At 33.3% G+C, this 23,653-nt stretch overlaps 1 protein-coding gene across 1 annotated transcript; it reads right to left on the bottom strand.

Moving 5' to 3' along the window:
* Positions 1 to 289: 289 nt before the first annotated feature.
* LOC139890629 (probable carboxylesterase 18) lies at positions 290 to 2,733 on the bottom strand. Its single transcript, XM_071873530.1, has 2 exons — positions 2,137 to 2,733; positions 290 to 901 (listed from the first exon to the last, which is right to left on the bottom strand). Exons 1-2 carry the CDS (start codon positions 2,731 to 2,733, stop codon positions 476 to 478), a joined length of 1,023 nt encoding a protein of 340 aa, XP_071729631.1. The 3' UTR covers positions 290 to 475.
* Between the last annotated feature and the right edge of the window lie 20,920 nt (positions 2,734 to 23,653).

The raw sequence follows: 23,653 nt of genomic DNA, 5'->3' as shown, positions 1-23,653 counted from the left end.
AAAAATGTAAAAGAGGTGTATTAAAGCTAAAAAAAAATGTAAAAGAGGTGTTGAAGCAGTGGAGTAAAATTTCATTGGGTAAACTTGATATTACATGTGACACAATAAATAGTCAATCACTTCAGAATGATCAATTGAATATTGATGTCCAACAAGTACTTCACATAATCAAGTGTAAGAAATGAAGATAGAAACTCAGGTAGTGATGTTAACATTAAGATTCAAACAATATCATTAGAATGCCATAAATTAAATTTAAGTTTTAAATGACTATTCAACCTTTTTAACCATGAAAGAGCAAAACAGTTGATCTATAGGACTGAAATTGACAAGCTAAAAGCTGCTTAGCCTTATTTGGTATCACTGGGTGAAATAACTTATTGGTTTTATTCCACACTTGAGTACTAACTAACCCCACAACTTGTACCATATGTTACAACTTTCATTCACTCATAAGTCATAACACAAGGAAATACTAGCCAATGGCACTTGATACTTTGTGAACAAATTCCTTCACTTGGCCGAAAAATTGTGAAGATTCAGGCAATTCTGGAAAGATATAAAAAGCGTGAAACATGTTAGGGTAGTCGAACAAGTATACTTCTTTTCCAGACCTTTTAAGCCACTCGTAGTACCGTTTTTGCCAGTCATGTAACGGGTCAAACCCTGCAATAACCACCATTGTTGGTGGGAAGTTTACTTTTGAAATGTCTAACGCGTTAGGGCCGCTAACATTGATAATTGGATGGTTTCGATCGAACCCTTCTCCTTGTGGCATAAAAGCCTTCCACATCCAATCTGTTCGTTTTTTTGAAACTATCGGTGCTCCTTCGAGTCTTATCTCTGAGTCAGCCTCCTCCTCTCCACCAAAGAACGGTTGAATTGCCACCACTCCAATGACCTTAAAATTGATGCACAAATTTTAAATTGCATCATAGTTGTAAGAATAAATCAAAGCTAATGATTTCATGGTCGTTTTATGATGTTATATATACAATATTAGTAAATCTCAATAAAGTAATGGGTTGTTGGTATAGCGGTATGGTAATAATCCATATATATATCTATAATCTATAATAAAATAATAATAATAGATGAAGCAAGAGTGAACATATATGTATATGTATATGTGTATGTGTATATATTTATAGAAAAATTTGTGTGTGAGGTATGAGTTTTGAATCAAAAAATTTGTATATTGTTTGACTAAAGTTATTATGACGTTTCAACCAATTATTAATTGATGAAGCTAGACAATTACGTATAGACTCTACAATGTTTGCAATAATGGGACTATCAATCAAGTTGGTATAATAGTTAGATTCGACGGTTATAGTATTGGGTGTGACAAGATCAATGCAAAAAATAGTATTGCCATCTTATCGTAAGACACAAATCAACCATTGCCATCTTTAAAAAATATTTCTTCCGTTTCAATTCTATCTCAATTCTATAGTCACTTACAAAAAACAAAAACAAAAAAATAAATAAATAAATAAATAAATACTCCGTACAATTTAAAAAATACGGAGTATCAATTATCATACCGTGCATTTTATTTATTTTAACTGAAACCAGCGCAAACGAGGTACAAATATTATATTATATACTAGTATTACAATACATTCTAATTAAATTAAATGCATTGTATAATAATAATTATAATAATATACCAGCCTAACACGATTTTTGATGATTAATACTACGTATCAATTTAAAGGTAAACGCACAAGCCTAACATGACATGATTTTTACACGAGTATATATTTATCATTTTAATTAATTTAACCGACAAGGTAACTTTATTCATGATATTTCAATATAAATGTTTCATCCAACATATTTTTTACAAGTTATCTAATAATAAAAAAAAAAAAAAAAAGAGAAAGACTGAAAGACACTTCACTTACGATTGGTTAACTACCAATTGTATAAGTTTGTTTGTGGTAAAATTTGAGAGGATATAAGTTGCTCATTACCCTATCGTTTTCAATCACCCTTTTAGCCAAGTATATTATCATGTTAGCAAGATTTGAATACACTTTTAATCTTGAAGAGATGTTATAACCTCAACTTCTAGATTTAAGATATAACTAACAAGCATATTAATTATAATTATATAATATAAATATATACCTTAATATGTTTAAAATCGTATTCACAAGCTCTATGAGCAACATGATGAGCTAAATTTCCACCAGCACTATCTCCGCCTACAAAAATCCGCGACAAATTCGCATTTTTCGGCAACGATTTCGAACTATTTACATCATCATCTAAAAATCTCAACACATCAAAACAATCATCATGTTGCACCGGAAACTTATGTTCAGGCGCAAGGCGATAATTAACCGAAACAACAACCGCCGGTAATTTCCTCGCGAACCTCCGGCATACGAGATCGTATGATGGAACGTCCGGCGACAGGAAGACGAATCCGCCGCCGTGAAAGAAGACAATCACCGGTAGATCGTCAGCGACGTGTTGTGTAGGTGCGTAAACTCGGAACCATAAGTTCCGCGTCTTATCGACTACGACGTCGTATGACATAACGCCGTTGACGGATTTTGGCGTTGGAGGTGATCGGAAGTGGAATAAGTTAACTAATCGACGGTTTACAGTGCCGTCATTCCGGCATGATGCGTCGGTGAATGTTGATATGACGGAGAGTGCCAGCCGTGTTTTCCACGGTAAGGAAAGTGACGGCGGCGTTGATTTTCCGGTGGCTTCCATTGAGTGAAATGTAGTGTAATGATAAGTGTGTGAAAAATATTTATGTCAAATATTTTATTTATAAGAATAGAATTTAATGTCATTACTACGGTCTACGGGGTGGTTACGATAAGCGAACCTCAAGTTGATGCATGGAGTATTCTTTTAAGTTGATTATGAATATAAAAATATAATTTAGTAGATGGATAACATATTTGCTGTTAATATTGAGGAAAAGATGGGCGTCTATAAAAATAAAATATTTCGATATATCTAAAGCTAAATGTGGTTGTAATATTGACTCGTCCACATAGCTGAAACAACATTGAAACTTAAAAGTCGTGAATTATATATCATTTTGTGTAAGACTACTAAGCAACGGGCACGTCGCCGTTGGGCCGCCGATCGAACGGCGCTGTTGCTAGCGCTAGTGGTGGTGGCCGCCGTTGAATGGCCGTCGTGGATTATGCCAAGCTTTGACCGATCGAAGCACGCGAGGAAATAAAAAAAATTGAAAGAAAAATCAAAATAGTCGTTGGGAACTAGCCGTTTGGCTTTTTTTTTTTTTTTTTTTTTTTTTTAAATATATACTACAACCCTTTACTCATAATTTTCATACTTAAAACTATAACTCAAACAATTAAAAAACTTATACTTTTAAAAATTTTCGACTATGGATCAAGATCGAGAAGGTGAAATTTATGAAGATACGGTAGCTATTGCAAATGCATATGATTCACTTCAAGCTCTCGATGCTATCGATTTTTTAGAAGAAGAAGAAGTCGAAAACGAAGGTGAGTCTATACCCAAAGCTCCTAGAAGACATTTTCCACGAGATAGAGAAGGAAAAGCAAAACAACTCTACAACGATTATTTTTCAGACAACCTTACTTTCCCGCTTGATAAATTCCGGAGACGCTATCGTATGAGCAAGTCTTTGTTTATCCACATATGTCCAGGTATAATTAATTTTAATCAAGAACCTATTCCCAAATATTTTACATGCTTTCAACAAAAACAGGATTCTACGGGTTTATATGATTTTAATGTTTTTCAAAAATGTACGTCCGCTATAAGACAATTAGCGTACGGTGTTGTGCCCGATTTATTTGACGAATATTTACACATGGGTGAATCAACTGCTTATTTGTGTTTGGAAAACTTTCGCAAAAGTGTTTTACACTTATATTCGGCCGAGTACATGAGAAGGCCAAATGCACACGATGTGCAACGTTTAATTTCAAAACATGAAGAAATATGTGGTTTTCCGGGTACGCTAGGGAGCATGGATTGTATGCATTGGGGTTGGAGAAATTGTCCTGTTGTTTGGAAAGGGCATTTTACACGAGGTGATCATGGTTACCTAACAATTATGTTAGAGGCTGTTGCCTCGTATGATACATGGATTTGACATTCCTTTTTTGGTCCCGCAGATTCAAACAACGACATAAACGTTTTAAATCAATCGGATTTATTTAAAGATTTATTATATTTAAAGATTTATTAAAATATGAGTGACCTCCATGTAACTATACTGTTAATGGGTTGCAATTTACGAGAGGATATTATTTGGCGGATGAAATTTATCCGGAATGGTCAACTCTAGTTAAATCTTTTAAAAATACTATAGATCTGAAGGCAAAGAAATTTAAAAGATTCTAAGAGTCTGCAAGAAAAGATATTGAACGAACTTTCGGTATACTTCAAGGTCGATTTGCAATTATTAAAAATCCGGCCCGACAAATCTATATAAGCAAAATTCAAAATAGTATATATACTTGTGTGCTCTTACATATTATGATAACCGAAGACAATGACCATGCATTTTGTGGACTTGAAGAAGAATATCCGGCAGCGCGTCATCCCCGACAATTAAACATATAAGAACGAGTTGAACTACATATGCGAATGGATAAAGAACTAAGAGATAAAAGCAGTCAGCATTTTCTTCGAGATAATCTTATCAACATATTTGGAGTCTTCCACCAAACCACCGCATTCGCTATGATCCGACTGCCGGACCTTCAAACATTCCCAAAGATGTCTCTGATGAGGAAGAAGATGATGAAAAAGAGGAAGAAGATGAGGATGAAGAAGATTATGAAGATGAAGAATGCGACGAAGATTAGTTTATGATATTTTCAATTTAAGTTGAATGTAATGTTTTTTTATTTTCAATGTAATGTTATTTTCTAATTAAGTTTGAATGTAATGTAATCTTATTTTCAAACAACACTTTTATTCAACACACAAACGATTACATTTTTTTAAACTACAACCAAATTAAAGTGAAATACAATACAACAAGATCTTAAAACACGAACATTGATTACTTAATAGTCGGAATCGCCAAAATAACGACCATCTGTATCGTAAAAAGGCCCCACCGGTTCATCCTTTTCTTTTTCGGCTGCTTCATCGATGTAATGCCAACCCAATGCCTCTTCATCTTCGAGAACCAAATACAAAGAAATGCGGTTTAGACGATCATCAAGGGTATCTTTTATACCGTACCATTGATCATCGGTACGGAGATAGCTTGCCTTTATATCCGGTTCACAATCATCTTCAAAATACAGCACATCTGTGTTCGCACGGAACATTTTCTTTCAAAAACGCTAGCAGATCATGTAAACCAACGTCAAGAACAACTATTCCTTTAAATGACAATTTTTACCGAACTTGTAAAACTTCATTTCATTACGAAAGTCATCTCCGTAATGAACGTCATATGCAACAATCATTGGGGGAATTGTTTTCATTTTTGAGTAGTTTGGTGTGTTTTGGTTTTGAGTTAAGAAGTGAAGTGTATGAAAGGATTTGAGTTAGTGGGTGTATTTATCGAGGTAAAAATCTAGCCCTTTTTTTGAAAGAAAAAAGAAAAAAAATGGTTGGATTATAGCAGTTTGATTTTCAAATTTAAAAAATAAAGTTAATAATATTAATAAAAATGTTAATAATAATAATAAATTAATTATAAAATAAAATATTGAAGTGAGGTCAATGTGGTTGGTGTGATGGTTGTTAGTGAATATGATTAGTAATGTGAAAGGAAGAAGTTACTTAGGTGACGCTGATGTGGCACAATGTGATTGTAAAAGTGATGTGACGATTGAGAGTAGTCTAAAATATTTGATAATTGATATGTTAGCCCATTGGTTGAATTTTAAATTTAGATGGAGGGTACTGAGTTCGAGACATGGAACCGATTCTTTTTATTTATATATTTTACAATACAAATCAAAACTTTGTACTTCATAAATTATACGGAGTATTAAGATTGTGACCAGATTTGTAGACTACAGTTGTATTTACCAAAAATAAATGAGTTGTATCATATCAAATGGGAATTGGTTGTACTGTACAACGAAATAAATATCATTTTCTCAAAGCTTTGATTCATCCATTTATATATATATATATATATATATATATATATATATATATATATATATATATATATATATATATATATATATATATATATAATGTCCAACAGTTTATGTCAAAAAAGGAATAACTGGATTTTTATGATCACCACAATCTGAGTAAAAAAAAAAAAAAAAGCTCTTTAAAGATTAGTCAAGATGATTATTTATAAACAAGGTGTATGAAATGAAAACTTCAAACTTGAACTAATATCAAATAATTTGTGATCAAATAATTGCATAAATGTAGAAGATAGGAACAATGGAACTTCAATAATTAAAAGGAAATAAATGAAACTTAAAATGAAAATGACATTGTAATGAAAACTAATCTAGACTTGCTCTAAAAATTATAGAAAATGAAAGTGAAAAGGTGAAGAATTAGCATAACAATGCACACATAATTTTGACCATGAGCCTTCAATTTATAGTGTCGAAATTGGGTCAGACCGCCAGCTAGAAATGCCAGGCCGCCGGCCTGGAGTGACTTGCTAGAAACGGGCTTGACAACTATTAAATTCATGCAGTTTTAATGCTCTACCGCCGGCGGGAAGTCCTGGGTCACCGGCCTAGCTGCCGTGTTGATCAAGCTCACTAAATGACACTAAAATCTTTCTATTTTGCAGCTAAATCGTATTTGAAAATGATTTTGTAAGTCACCCATAATTGTATTTTGTTCCACATATACCAAACGGCGCTACAAATCATCATGAATACGAATACTCTTATATTTTGAGAAAACTTATATATCAGAAATAGAGTAATTAAAAACTTCCGTAAGTTGTACATTATTTGATGAGTTTTTATACAAATTTGACGTAAATTGTTACATTTTAATGGTCTACAAAATCGTTTTCAATTGTAAGCTGACTATAAATACAAACTAAACAAACTTCAATGGCATACCAGTATATATATATATATATATATATATATATATATATATATATATATATATATATATATATATATATATATATATGTTACTACCAGTGTATAATCCAGTGTCTTATTATAAAATGTTACTTCATCCGTCCCAACGTAATAGTCTCCAAATCAAAAATACGCACTTTAACAAATATCTTTATTAGAAATGCTGCTCCATCTGTCCCAACTTAGTAGTCTCTTTTAGGTAGTTTAAGGTTGTGAAAAGAGGTGATTTTGAATGGTTTTAAATTTTAGTGGTCCATTAGTTTTAGTGGCTGCTTTAATTTCAAGGTAATTCAAAGGCTTCACGTTGCGAAGGTTTCGGTCTCTGACGTGGTTATGAGTTAGATCGGTTTGTCTTATGTTGTAGTTCTTATAGTCAGTGTTGTAAAAAAATCGGATTACTCGCCGATTAATCCCCGATTAATCATTTTTAGAAGCAATCCGTTCCGATTTTCAAAAATTCGTTTAATTAAACGGTCAACGTCAATTAATGGATCAAAATTGAATTTGGTAATCAAAGTCAATAATGGATAACATTTTAACATGAATTTAAACTAGAATTTTATAGTTTTGAAGCAAATAAACAATTTTAGACAATTATGTTAAAAATTATCTATATATTTATGTTTTTTTTCCTATAGTTACACATATAATTTTTAAAATTTAATATTTAAATGTATACAGTACAATCAGATTAATCTCCGATTAATCCCCGAATTGCCGATTAATCCTTTCAAAGTCCCGGCCGATTAATTCCCGAATAGCGAATTTTGCAACCTTGCTTATAGTGGTTTAGGTTGAGGTGTGAAAATGGTGTTAGGTCTTTTTCAAGTAGTGGTTTTCAAGTAGTAGGTTATGATATTGTTTTTGGGTGTTTTTCGTTGTGGTTTCAATTAGTTGTTTTTGGTGATTTCAAGTAGTTTCAACATGTTTTTTTAATTTTTTTCGTCCTAAAACATGAATTATAATCCATCTTTTCCAATTGAATAGTCCACAGACAAAAAACACACAGTTTTGCAATACCATGTCACACTGTTTTGTCTTAGAGTACTGATATATACAGTCATACATAGGGATGGCAATGGATCGGATATGGATCGGGTGACGTCGTATCCATATCCATATCCATTTAACTTTTGGTCATCCATATCCATATCCATATCCATTTAGTTTCAGGTCATCCATTCATATCCATATCCAGTGGATTAAACGGGTTAATGGATATCCAATGGATATTAAAATTTTATTATAATATTTTCTAATATGTGATTAAAATAAAAACGTAGTATAGCAAAAATGAATATAACATGACAAATTAAAATCTATCCATAAAAATGTGTAATCTTTGTTGAAGATATAACAAAAATTGTTAATCTTTGTTGAAGATATAACAAAAATTGTTAAGTTTACTATAAACATAGACTATGAAAAATTATATTTGAAATTTGTAAGTTTGTTTTGTTAGATATACGTGTTTTATTGTACTATATTATAGTTATTTCATTATATGATTTAAAGCATAATGTAAATTTAACGGTAAATGAACTTGTAATAGCAAATATGTAAACATATATCTATTTATGTATTTGTATATGTATTTCGGGTGGTAATGGATATATCCATGGATGAAATTTTTCATCCATGTCCATATCCATATCCATTTAGGTTCATCCATATCCATATCCATATCCATTTAGGTTCATCCATATCCATCACGAAGCGGGTGAATCGGGTGGATATTCACCGGATCGGGTGACTATTGTCATCCCTAGTTATACACCATAGTTTTTATTACATCCACCATGATTGTGCATTAACAAGTTGTACATTACAACATGTTAATGCATAATCTATTGTGGATGTGATAAAAGTTTTGGTAGATATGTCACTACCCTTTGTCTTATCCGCATAAAGCACGAGTATAAAAGAATATTATCTCAATTATTCTTATCTATTTATAGAAGTAGACTATTAATTTGAAACGTGTTATGGACTATTAAATTGGAACGGAACGAGTAATATACCGGAGAGAAACACTTATTCATCAATTGGTAAATAGCCTCCAGAAGTACAAAGATGATTCTAGCGGTCACCTATCCACAATCTAAGAACCTACAAACTAAGAAAATGCATCTTTACAAACCAAATTGACAAACCATTTGAAAGATGACATGCTTAAAATACATGATCTTTAAACGTCTCGAATTACACCCAAGGTTGCTATTCCCACACGTTATGTTGATGTGAATAACATATCCGATCATGTACAGCGCAAATGAATACCTTTAATTGGATATGTCTAGCTAAATTTGTCTAATAAGAGTACTCTGCATGTAATATCGCTTTATTCCTTGTGTTCATATAGTCCAAATCGTACGCGGACTGAGAAGCCGCCAAAATTTAAATCCCGAATCCCCATACCTGGTTGCCCAATTGGAGTAAAATTCTGGTAAATAATACCGAATCCCCCCATACCTGTGACAACAAGCTGTTGGTTGGTGGTGGCTTAACCACAACACAATCAATATACCGTAGAAAAAAATCATACAACTGTATTATATTTATCATAAAACTATATTGTTGTACATCAACGTCAGTGATGTTATGCGAGCGATATATGAAATACTATTATTTTTATTACAAAATACGATACAAATTACACAAGTTTTTATTAATTTATAGATGGGATATACCTAAACTCTGCTACAACACTATAGTCAGTGTACCTAATCGTAGAGTAGTATAGTTTTTAGTAAGTCCGGTTCGTTCCACATGGAGCTGGCTTATTTTACACTATATATATATATATATATATATATATATATATATATATATATATATATATATATATATATATATATGTATATATATATAATAGTAGTAATATATAAAAGGGAGTTTACCGTTTAATGACCGGTTTGTCGATTTTAAGTCAAGCGTAAAGATAAATGACAATAATGAAAGTGCGTAAAATAAATAACAATAATGAAACTTCCGTAATCATGATGTTTGACGTTTTGATTTTAATTTATTACCCTGGGTTAATTGTCCTTTGTTCTGGATTGTTTGATACGTCTATCTGGTTTTTTGTCCATAATAGTCCATCGGTCATAATTATAAAGTGCGAGTGTCCTCGTCAAATTACCCTTATACCCGAAGTCAAATATTCCAACTAACTAGTGATTCAAACTGTAACAAAGTTTTAATACTTTGTTAATAATTACACCAGGTTATCGACTGTATGTAATCCAAGGTGTGATGACCCGAAAATTTTTGACTTATTTAAACCAATTCTCTATACGATTTATTATTTTAACACGCTAAACAAAGTCTGTTAGATTGAGTCTCAAAATTTTAGAACTGTTTCATATATACAATTACCTTTGATTACTCTCGACGATTCATGAACAATTATATGTATGTATATATATATGTACAAGTAAAAACGACTTTCCTACAGTAAAACCCTATTTGCTACAGTGAAACACTATTTGCTACAGTGAAACCGTATTTTGCTACAGTGATTTGCTACAGTAACACTATTTGCTACAGTAAACACTATTTGCTACAGTAAACACAATTTGTTGCTGTAAAACACTATGAGCCTAGGTCTGCTGGTTCTGAGAGATCACAAGCCGGTACTGATTCTACTGATATTGATCAGCAACCTTCTGTTGCTGCTCACTCATCTGAACCAGCTGATGATCAAGATGCTGTGTGTTCTACAACCAGCTCACCTGTTCATAACACCAAATGGACAAGGGAGCATCCGATTGAGCAGATTATTTGCTACAGTAAAACACTATTTGCTACAGTAACACTATTTGATGTCGACGAACTAGCAAACAAAAACAGAAAGGGCGGCCATGCGATCGCATGGCAAAAACATTGAAAACTCATGCGATCGCATGAGCTACAGTAAACGGAAAAGTAATATAAATACGCCTGTTTTGCTCGACGAATTATCACATATTTTTTCTTCAGTAATAAAAATTTATATTTAAATTATAATTATAATTTTAAATTTAAGTTTAATAATAATAAAGTATATTCGAGGGTGTTTTAATTCGGGTTTTAAACCACTTTAAGCTAAGGAAATATTGGGTATTGTTCGGGGTATTGTTCTTGAATCCAAGGCCAACCATACAGTCGTCTACCATCATTACGTCTACGCAATTTGCCTACAATATTGAGTCTCAATATTGAACTCTGAGTTTATAGTCTCCCTTTTTAAATACTTTAAATATTTTTGGGCTGAGAATATATGCAATTTATTTTAAACGCGATAAGACACAAGTACATACTAAATTCTACACTGAGTTAAACCGAAAATCCCTTACCTTTGGTAACTAGTAGCTGCCAGTACATAGGATATGGACTGGTGGGCGCGAATAATTGTATATGGATCCATAGGGCTTGACATCCCCGTCCGAGCTAGAGCACTAGCCTTTTAACGGACGTATGTTATTTGAGTTTAAGACACGTTGGTTTGCGTGTATTAAAACGAATGGGGTAATTATCACTATAGCGTTAAGTTTAGTTACCAGGGTGCTCTGTTATGTAGAATCTATTGATAAACTTTTGATGAAATCTTGTGGTCTATCTTTATATATGTTTATGACTCGAGCAATTAAACCTATAACTCACCAACATTCGTGTTGACTTTTTAGCATGTTTTATTCTCAGGTCCTTAGAATGCTTCCGCTGTGATGTGCTTGTTGCCTGCATGGAGTCTCTCATGCTTTGTACAAAGTTTATTGCATTCAAAATAAAACTGCGTTGTGTAATAAATAATTGGACTGTGATGTCAACCTGTAAATTAAAGACTTATGTATTTCTGGGTTTTGCTTATACCTAAGCACTCGCCCACATGTTTATAACTTTCTATGTTTAGAAAGTCACTTATTTTAATGAATGCAATATTTTATCAAAACGTATCATATAGAGGTCAAAACCTCACTGTGGAATCAATGATTAACGTGCCGCATCAATAGCGATTTTGACGGGTCGTTACAGTTGGTATCCGAGCTTGAGGTCATAGGGAACCAGAAATTACATTATTGTGTTTAACTGGTAATTGTTAGGATGCATTAGTGAATCTGGACTATGACCATATCTGTTTTTCCTGATTTTTGCTTATTATTTGGTCAAAAACATTATATGTGATATATTTATATGCTAACGTAATTGTTGTTTCAATTATGTGATAGATGACTTCTTCTAATCCTATCATTTTGTACGACTCGGAATCGGACACAGAATCTATTCTATCCACAACTGAAAAGGGCGTTCCAATACCTATTAAAGAAGAAATTGTGTTAGCCGGGGAATCTCAACTCCCGGTAAACCCAGAGGAGGTTCCAGCTCCACCCAGCTTTAGTTTTCCTGAGCCACAATATCGTTGGCATGGACCCATGATCCCTGGAGCCACAGTATCGACGGGCGGGTTGTGCCGATTACGCCTGGCAGATTTCGGTTCATGACCACAGGTACATATTCTTGCAGTTCGTCATCATATTCTCCTACACATGACTCAGACAGTTCGTCATCAGACGAGATCAGTAAGGAGGAGGATTTCGCTAATGAAATAAAAGAGATCACTAAGGAGAAATTCCAACTTGCTATAGATAATAAAAACAACCACAATAATAAAATGTCCTTAATTATTAAAAAAGAACAGGACCATTCGATCCGTAACCACCCTTATTGTATTAAACCCACTGAGGCAACGGGTACCTCAAAACCCCAACTAAAAATAAAATACACTGCCAGAATGTCTGTCGGACCATGTGCACACAAACAATTGGCAGAGAGAACTAAATGGGAAGAAGTTTCTGATAGTTCTGAATGAACGACCTCCAACCATAAATCTTCCATGCGCTATTTTATTGCTTATGTGTGCTACTCTATCTTGTTATGTAAAATAAGCATATGTAAAATATCAGTATTGTATGGTATTGTATTATTTTGGTTTATTAAGAATAAATGCATGAAATGATTATTTGTATTATTACTACTTATTATTATTATTATTATTACATAATAATGTAGTAACTCGCTATAATTTTTTATAGTGGAATATTATTAGGATTTTAGTAGTTAATTCCTTGTACTAGCTATTATGTATGAACTTAACGGGTAGGTAATACCCTAGAAATAATTATAAAATGCTAATAAGAAGAAAAGGCTTTTATAATAATTGGTTCATATTATTAATATGCTACGATTAACTATTGACAACTCATTTTACCTATAATATTCTATATGATTAAATTATATCTGTTGTGTTTATTGAAGAAACATGTCTCAAATGTCGGATGCTGAGTTTGAGCAACTAGTCGAGAAACGTGTGAATGAAAGAATTGCTGCAACCGAAGCAGCAAAAGCAACAGCCGAAGCAGCAGCCAAAGCAGCAGCCGTAAACACAAACTCACGAAACGGATGCTCATACAAAACTTTTCAAGGATGCAAACCACAGACGTTTAGTGGAACCGAGGGACCAGTCGGTCTAACCCGATGGTTTGAAAAGATGGAGTCCGTTTTCAAAATCAGTAATTGTGCGAACGGAGACAAGTCAAAGTATGCTTCGTGCACGTTGCAAGATGGTGCACTTACTTGGTGGAACAATTATGCTAAAGCAGAAGGAATAGATACGGCATATGATATCTCTTGGGAAGAACTGAAAAAGATGCTAATCGAGGAGTACTGTCCTCGAAACGAGATCAGAAAAATGGAATCTGAGTTACGTAATCTGAAGGTTATCGGCGCGAATCTCAATAACTATGAAAAGCGTTTCATGGAACTAGCCTTGTTGTGTCCCGAATTGGTGCCAAACGAGAAACGAAAGATAGAAATGTATATTGACGGTTTATCGATCAATATCAAAGGAAATGTTACATCGTCCAAACCAGATACGATGCAGGAAGCCATGACAATGGCACACCAACTCATGGACCAGATCACAGAGAGTTCGATTAAGGCACCAATTACCGAAGTCAAGACAACTGAAGGAAAGAGGAAATGGGAAGACTATAAGGGCAAAAGTACTCACCTGAAGAAACAAGAAACTTTTAAAGGTAAACAAGATGGGGCAACTGCAAGTCCAAACTATAAGGGACCCCATCCGTTCTGCAAAAGATGTTACACACATCATGCAGGTTATTGTCAAGTGGTCTGTGATAAGTGCAACAAGAAAGGACATGTGGCGAAAGATTGTTATGCCACCGTTTCTGAAGTAAAGACAAAACTGACCGATGTCAAGAAATGTTTTGGATGCGGGAAGTCTGGTCACTTTATAAATCAATGCCCTGATAAGGAGAAGAACAAAGAACCCGCACGTGGGAGGGCATTTAATGTTAGTGCCAGTAAAGCACGTGAGGATCCTAATCTTGTCACGGGTACGTTTACCGTTAATAATCAACTAGCTTCTATTATGTTTGATACGGGTGCTGATAGAAGTTATATGTGTAAAGACTTTAGTTTTAAACTAAAATGTGCATCATTACCTCTAGACGATAAATATACTATTGAATTAGCTAATGGTAAACTGATAAAAGCCAATAAAATTTGCCATGGTTTCGAAATGAATCTCGCTGGTGAAACCTTCAAAATCGATTTGATACCCGTAGAATTAGGAAGTTTTGACGTAATCGTTGGCATGGACTGGATGTCCAAAACAAGAGCGGAAGTTGTTTGCGCTGAGAAAGTAATTCGCATCCCTCGTAAGGATGAAACGTCATTAATGATTTATGGGGAGAAGAGCAACTCAAAGCTGAACTTTATCAGCTGTATGAAGGCCCAGAAACTTATAAGAAAAGGTTGTTATGCTATTTTGGCACATGTAAAGAAGATCGATACTGAAGAAAGAAGCATTAATGACATGCCGGTTGTAAGAGAATATCCCGGAGTATTTCCAGAAGAATTACCGGGGCTACCTCCACACAGATGTGTAGAATTCCAGATTGATCTCATACCAGGAGCTGCACCTGTAGCCCGATCTCCATATAGACTTGCACCTTTAGAAATGCAAGAATTACAAGACCAGTTGCAAGAATTATCGGACCGTGGATTTATTCGTCCTAGTTTTTCACCTTGGGGTGCTCCTATTCTGTTCGTCAAGAAGAAGGATGGATCTATGAGAATGTGCATAGATTACCGAGAATTAAACAAATTAACGATCAAGAATCGGTACCCATTACCGAGGATTGATGATTTGTTTGATCAATTTTAAGGATCAAGTGTTTATTCCAAGATTGATCTACGCTCCGGATATCATCAGCTGAGAGTGAAGGAAGAAGATGTTCCTAAAACCGCGTTCAGAACCCGTTACGGTCACTATGAATTTCTAGTCATGCCTTTTGGATTGACTAATGCTCCAGCAGTATTCATGGATCTAATGAATCACATCTGTAGACCGTATTTAGGCAAATTTGTCATTGTTTTTATCGACGACATATTGATTTACTCGAAGAACAAGGAAGAACATGAGCAACACTTAAGACTGGTACTAGAGATACTCAAGAAAGAAGAATTGTACGCAAAATTTTCGAAGTGTGATTTCTGGTTACAAGAAGTACAATTTTTGGGACATGTTGTCAGTAAACATGGAATTAAAGTTGACCCTGCCAAGATCGAAGCCATTAGTAAATGGGAAACACCGAAGACTCCAACACAAATCCGCCAATTCTTAGGTCTTGCTGGTTACTACCGAAGATTCATTCAAGATTTCTCTAGAATCGCCAAACCCTTAACTTCATTGACTCAAAAGGGAAAGAAGTATGATTGGTCCACGGAACAGGAATCCTCATTCCAGTTGTTAAAGAAGAAGTTAACGTCTGCACCCATTTTGTCATTACCAGAAGGAAATGATGATTTCGTGATCTATTGTGACGCTTCGCGCCAAGGTTTAGGATGTGTATTAATGCAACGCACAAAAGTTATCGCATATGCCTCACGACAACTAAAAATTCATGAAAAGAACTATACAACACACGATTTGGAACTTGGAGCTGTAGTTTTTGTACTCAAAATATGGAGACACTATCTATATGGCACCAAGTGAACAGTGTACACTGACCATAAGAGTCTTCAGCATATTTTTGATCAAAAACAACTCAATATGAGACAACGTCGCTGGGTAGAGTTGTTAAACGATTACGATTGTGAAATCCGTTACCACCCCGGAAAGGCTAATGTTGTAGCTGATGCCCTAAGTCGAAAAGAAAGAGTAAAACCTCTTAGGGTCCGAGCTTTAAATATTACAATTCGTACCGATCTAACAAAGCAAATTCAAGCAGCACAGTTAGAAGCTTTAAAAGAAGAAAATGAAAAAGGCGAAATGAGCAGAGGGTTAGAAAAACAGCTTGAGGTAAAAGCCGATGGAACCCTGTATTTTGCTGATAGGATATGGGTACCAAAATATGGTAATCTAAGGCAACTAGTACTAGATGAAGCACACAAAACGAGGTACTCAATTCACCCAGGAAACGGGAAAATGTACCACGATCTCAAGAAGTTTTATTGGTGGCCTAATATGAAGACAGAAATTGCTACTTATGTAAGCAAATGTTTGACGTGTGCAAAGGTCAAAGCTGAGCACCAAAAGCCGTCAGGATTACTGCAACAACCAGAAATTCCGCAGTGGAAATGGGAAAGAATAACTATGGATTTCATTACGAAATTGCCAAGGACTGCAAGTAGTCATGATACTATTTGGGTGATAGTTGATCGTCTAACTAAATCAGCTCACTTTCTACCAATAAAAGAGACAGACAGTATGGAGAAATTAGCACGCCTATATTTGAAGGAAGTAGTTTCCAGGCATGGTGTACCCATCTCTATCATATCTGATCGCGACACCCGATTCACATCACGTTTCTGGCAGTCATTACAAAAAGCATTGGGAACTCGATTAGATATGAGCACCGCTTATCACCTACAGACAGATGGTCAAAGTGAAAGAACAATACAAACATTGGAAGACATGTTACGGGCATGCGTGATTGACTTTGGAACCAGTTGGGATCGACACTTACCGTTGGCAGAATTTTCATACAATAACAGCTATCATACGAGCATCAACGCAGCGCCATTTGAAGCACTTTACGGTAGAAAGTGCAGATCTCCTATATGTTGGAGTGAAGTAGGAGAAAGACAACTTACTGGACCAGAAATTATTCACGAAACCACCGAAAAGATCATTCAAATACAACAGCGATTGAAAACGGCCATGAGTCGCCAAAAGAGTTATGCTGATGTAAGAAGAAAACCGCTAGAATTTCAAGTGGGCGACAAATTCATGTTGAAAGTGTCACCCTGGAAAGGCGTTGTACGATTCGGTAAACGAGGAAAGCTAAGTCCTAGGTACGTAGGACCCTTTGAAATCCCCGAAAGAATTGGAACAGTTGCTTATCGATTAAAGCTACCGCAAGAACTTAGTAGTGTTCACAACACATTTCACGTGTCAAATTTGAAGAAATGTTTAGCTGAAGAGGATGTCGTAATTCCTCTTGACGAAATACGAATCAATGATAAACTCCATTTTATCGAAGAACCTGTTGAAATCATGGACCGTGAGGTCAAACAATTAAAACAAAGCAAAATACCGATAGTTAGGGTTCGTTGGAATGCAAGACGAGGACCCGAGTTTACTTGGGAACGTGAAGATCAGATGAAGCAAAAGTATCCACATTTGTTCACTGATATCGCTCATGAAACAGGTACTACTCAAAATTTCGGGACGAAATTTTCTTTAAGGGGGAGGTACTGTGATGACCCGAAATTTTTTGACTTATTTAAACCAATTCTCTATACGATTTATTATTTTAACACGCTAAACAAAGTCTGTTAGATTGAGTCTCAAAATTTTAGAACTGTTTCATATATACAATTACCTCTGATTACTCTCGACGATTCATGAACAATTATATGTATGTATATATATATGTACAAGTAAAAACGACTTTCCTACAGTAAAACCCTATTTGCTACAGTGAAACCGTATTTTGCTACAGTGCTACAGTAAAAACGACTTTGCTACAGTGATTTGCTACAGTAACACTATTGCTACAGTAACACTATTTGCTACAGTACACACAATTTGTTGCTGTAAAACACTATGAGCCTAGGTCTGCTGGTTCTGAGAGATCACAAGCTGGTACTGATTCTACTGATATTGATCAGCAACCTTCTGTTGCTGCTCACTCATCTGAACCAGCTGATGATCAAGATGCTGTGTGTTCTACAACCAGCTCACCTGTTCATAACACCAAATGGACAAGGGAGCATCCGATTGAGCAGATTATTTGCTACAGTAAAACACTATTTGCTACAGTAACACTATTTGATGTCGACGAACTAGCAAACAAAAACAGAAAGGGCGGCCATGCGATCGCATGGCAAAAACATTGAAAACTCATGCGATCGCATGAGCTACAGTAAACGGAAAAGTAATATAAATACGCCTGTTTTGCTCGACGAATTATCACATATTTTTTCTTCAGTAATAAAAATTTATATTTAAATTATAATTATAATTTTAAATTTAAGTTTAATAATAATAAAGTATATTCGAGGGTGTTTTAATTCGGGTTTTAAACCACTTTAAGCTAAGGAAATATTGGGTATTGTTCGGGGTATTGTTCTTGAATCCAAGGCCAACCATACAGTCGTCTACCATCATTACGTCTACGCAATTTGCCTACAATATTGAGTCTCAATATTGAACTGTGAGTTTATAGTCTCCCTTTTTAAATACTTTAAATATTTTTGGGCTGAGAATATATGCAATTTATTTTAAACGCGATAAGACACAAGTACATACTAAATTCTACACTGAGTTAAACCGAAAATCCCTTAGCTTTGGTAACTAGTAGCTGCCAGTACATAGGATATGGACTGGTGGGCGCGAATAATTGTATATGGATCCATAGGGCTTGACATCCCCGTCCGAGCTAGAGCACTAGCCTTTTAACGGACGTATGTTATTTGAGTTTAAGACACGTTGGTTTGCGTGTATTAAAACGAATGGGGTAATTATCACTATAGCGTTAAGTTTAGTTACCAGGATGCTCTGTTATGTAGAATCTATTGATAAACTTTTGATGAAATCTTGTGGTCTATCTTTATATATGTTTATGACTCGAGCAATTAAACCTATAACTCACCAACATTCGTGTTGACTTTTTAGCATGTTTTATTCTCAGGTCCTTAGAATGCTTCCGCTGTGATGTGCTTGTTGCCTGCATGGAGTCTCTCATGCTTTGTACAAAGTTTATTGCATTCAAAATAAAACTGCGTTGTGTAATAAATAATTGGACTGTGATGTCAACCTGTAAATTAAAGACTTATGTATTTCGGGGTTTTGCTTATACCTAAGCACTCGCCCACATGTTTATAACTTTCTATGTTTAGAAAGTCACTTATTTTAATGAATGCAATATTTTATCAAAACGTATCATATAGAGGTCAAAACCTCACTGCGGAATCAATGATTAACGTGCCACGTCAATAGCGATTTTGACGGGTCGTTACACAAGGTCTTAATACTTTGTTAACAATTACACCAGTTATCACTGTATGTAATCCACCGCTGTTTTAATAAGTCCATTGATTATTAATCCATTCCCGTGTCCGGTAAAATGAACGATTATTAGTATTTATAAATATCCCATCCATCGTATCCAATAGAGCATATGTGGTTATTTATAGAAACGTCAAATTGTAAATCTCTATATTAAATTAACGAACTATCATTCAGTTAAACAAATATAAAGTCCATTAATAGTCCATAGTCCAATGTACACAAGTGTCAGTCTTTTGTCCAAACCCTAATTATGGTCCAAAGTCCAATAACCCTGTCGTGACCCGTCATAATCCATCTGGACGAAGTCTTCAACATCTGATTCCATTGCGAGATACTGACCTCTATATGATACGTTTTACAAACATTGCATTCGTTTAAAAGACAAACTCATTTCAAAATATAACCTTTTGATACAAATGATATATGATTCCCATAATATGAATGACTAATCTGTTATTGACTTAATAATAATCTTTTTGAACTCGGATGACTTGAATGCAACGTCTTTTGAAATATGCCATGAACGACTCCATGTAACATCTTTAAAATGAGCAAATGCACAGCGGAAGATTTCTTTCATACCTGAGAATAAACATGTTTAAAAGTGTCAACCAAAAGTTTGGTGAGTTCATAAGTTTATCATAAACAATAAAATTTAGTAATTTTGATAGACCACAAGGTTTAGATGCTAGGCACAAATGGGTCCGTATCCTATACCCAACTGTAGGCTACCTTGCGATTTTTAAATATAGTATACCTATCTCATGTACGAAATCATTTTTCATAATGCTTAGCAGAGGAGGGACGTACCATTTTCTCCCCCGTAGGTTGCCTCGCGAATTTTAATAACCATACACATATCACGTGTACAAAAACATAAGCAGGAACACTCATATCCTAAAATCATTCACTCTATAACATTGACTGGTAACCGACCTTAACATATAAAGCGCATAAGAATATCCCCAAAATAAACAGAACTTTTCGTCTCTAATATACAAGTATCATCTGTATAATATAAACCTCGAAGTACTAAATCATTCCATTTTCCAGAATGGGGGGTGTTAGTGCCCGTAGATCTACCTTTAGGATTCGCGTCAATTAGGGTGTCGTTCCTTAATTCTTAGGTTACCAAGCTACAATAAGCAGGGGTGATATTCGGTATAACAATTTCATTCGAGGAATGTTTTACTTGTGTCTATCGCGTCAAACATTTATAAAAGCATTTCATGTATTCTCAGCCCAAAATATATATTTCAAAAGTAAGTAAAAAGGGAGCAAATGAAACTCACGATACGATATTTTGTAGTAAAAATATGCATACGACTGAACTGAACAATTGCAAGGTTGGCCTCGGATTCACGAACCTATATCAGTTTTATATATTAAAACATATATTGAACATATAATGGTAATCAAACCAGTTTATATATATTAATTATATAATATATAATGTATTTATTATTTCAAATGTTATATATAACTATATATGTTATTTTTATATAAAAATAATAAATTAGATATACTTATGATATATGTAATAATTATATTTTTATATAAATATCTTTTATTTGAATGATAATACTAAAATAATGATAATAATACTAATAATTAGATTTAGTAATGATATTGGTAATAATAAGTTTGATAATAACATTAGTCATTTTATTTGTATTAATAATAATTTTAATAATAATAATATTAATGAAATAATATTAATAATAATAATAATGATAAAAATAATAATAATGTTAAAAAAAATGATAATAATAATAATAATAGTAATAATAATAATAATAATAATAATAATAATAAAAATAATAATAATAATAATAATAATAATAACAATAATAATAACAATAACAATAACAATAATAATAATAATAATAATAATAATAATAACAATAATAATAATAATAAAAATAATAATAATAATAAAATGATGATAATAATAATAAAAATAATAACAAAAGTGATAATTTTAATAAAAATGATAGTTTTGATAATTTTAATTATAATGATACTAATAATATTAATAATGATAATAATAATAATAGTAATTCTAGTAATGATAATAATAATAATAATAATAATAATAATAATAATAATAATAATAATAATAATAATAATAATAATAATAATAATAATAATAATAATGATAGTTTTTAATAAAAATGATACTTTTAATAATAATGATAATTCATTTAATCATGACTTAATTATAATTATATTCATAACTATATCTATGTATTATCTTAATCATAATTATCTCATAATGCTTGAATCATAAATTTCATATCATTATAATTATAATTATATCGATCATTATATTCATCATGTTTTAAATAATAATAATAATATTAATAATATTAATAATAATAATAATAGTAACTAGATAATAATAATAATAAAACTAATAATAATAATTATAATGAAAATAGTTATACCATCATGTATCATTATCATCATCATGGATCATCATCATACATCGCGTATCATTATCATAAAATCATGTATCGACTTCATTTTCTTCATTAAGCAATACCATCATCATTCACCTTTATCACCATCGACACATATCAATATCATCATCATATTAACTTAATCATCATCATCATATCACCTTCGTGATATCATACGATCATCATTAATCCTTCGTTGTCATCGTCATCATCATGTCCACGATCACCATATAATAATAATAATAATAATAATAATAATAATAATAATAATAATAATAATAATAATAATAATAATAATAATAATAATAATAATAATAATAATTTTAGTAATAATTGTATTATAATAATAATAATACCTAAATAAAAAAATGGGCTTCGGCCCAAAGAGGAAACTAAAATAGGGCAGCCCATCTAACAGCCCAAAAGCAGCAATCTAGGCCACGATTCATAACAGTAGTGGATTGCAAGTGGTTCGGTGTTTTTTTTTTATTCGACTTTAAACCAAAATAATTTACTAAGCAGCACTCATCATCTTATCATATTATCATCATCCTTTTTAAGTTACCATAATCGTCATCATCTCATCTCCATCATCATTGTCACTGCTGTAACAGAAAAACGGAAGTAGGGAAGACGAATAGTAGCAACTGTAGCAGATTCCAGGTAGTAGAAACAAATGATGGTGGTTGTGGTTTGTACAAAACAGAAGACATACGCAGCAGCAGGAACATGTATAAGGTGATGTGGTGGCTGTTGTGGAGGTTTCCCAGTTGAACAGAAAATAAAGTCATTATTTATCATATAACAGGTTACTGTTTATCGTCTTTATTCTTACCTCTTCACTGTATCAAAAATATAGAAACGAAGGGAGCAGCAGCAAGTAGTGTTAAGCAGTAGCAGTTGTATCTCTATTATCTAATTGCTTGCGAAAACAAAATATATAAAGAGGATATAGGAAACAGAAAAACAAAATAGTAAACGGGTTTTTTTTTTACGACGGGGTGGTAACGGGTGAAGATTGTTGATGGTGATGGTAATCACGATGGTTGCAGTGGCAGTTTAGTGGTGGTGATTTGAAAGTGGTTGTATGGTGTTTGCTCGTTAGCCAGAATGAGAAAAACGAAAGAGAGAAGGAAGGAAAAAAATGTGTATATATATATATATATATATATATATATATATATATATATATATATATATATATATATATATATATGTTGATGGTGTTTGAAGGTGGATGGCGGGTTTTGAAGGTGGTGTGGGTGAGTGATAATGCTAAAAACGAACACATATTTTATAGCATTATCCTTCCAGAAAGACAAGCTTTTAGTTGCAATTGTTCTATTTCCAAGTGATAATTGTTTAATTAATAAAAGGTGAAGACAAAAGACAGAATTGACGATTTGAAGACGCAAATGACCAGAAAGCTCAAACGTACAAGTTACAGTCCAAGTGGTTCAATTTATTGATGAATAACGTCTAAATATTGATAAAAGTACAAGTCGCGGAACGCAAAGTACAAGATATATAAGCATACG

Source organism: Rutidosis leptorrhynchoides, chromosome 2 (assembly GCF_046630445.1).
Source record: "Rutidosis leptorrhynchoides isolate AG116_Rl617_1_P2 chromosome 2, CSIRO_AGI_Rlap_v1, whole genome shotgun sequence".
Taxonomy (NCBI): Eukaryota; Viridiplantae; Streptophyta; class Magnoliopsida; order Asterales; family Asteraceae; genus Rutidosis; species Rutidosis leptorrhynchoides.
This window is presented reverse-complemented; position numbering and strand designations above follow the sequence as displayed.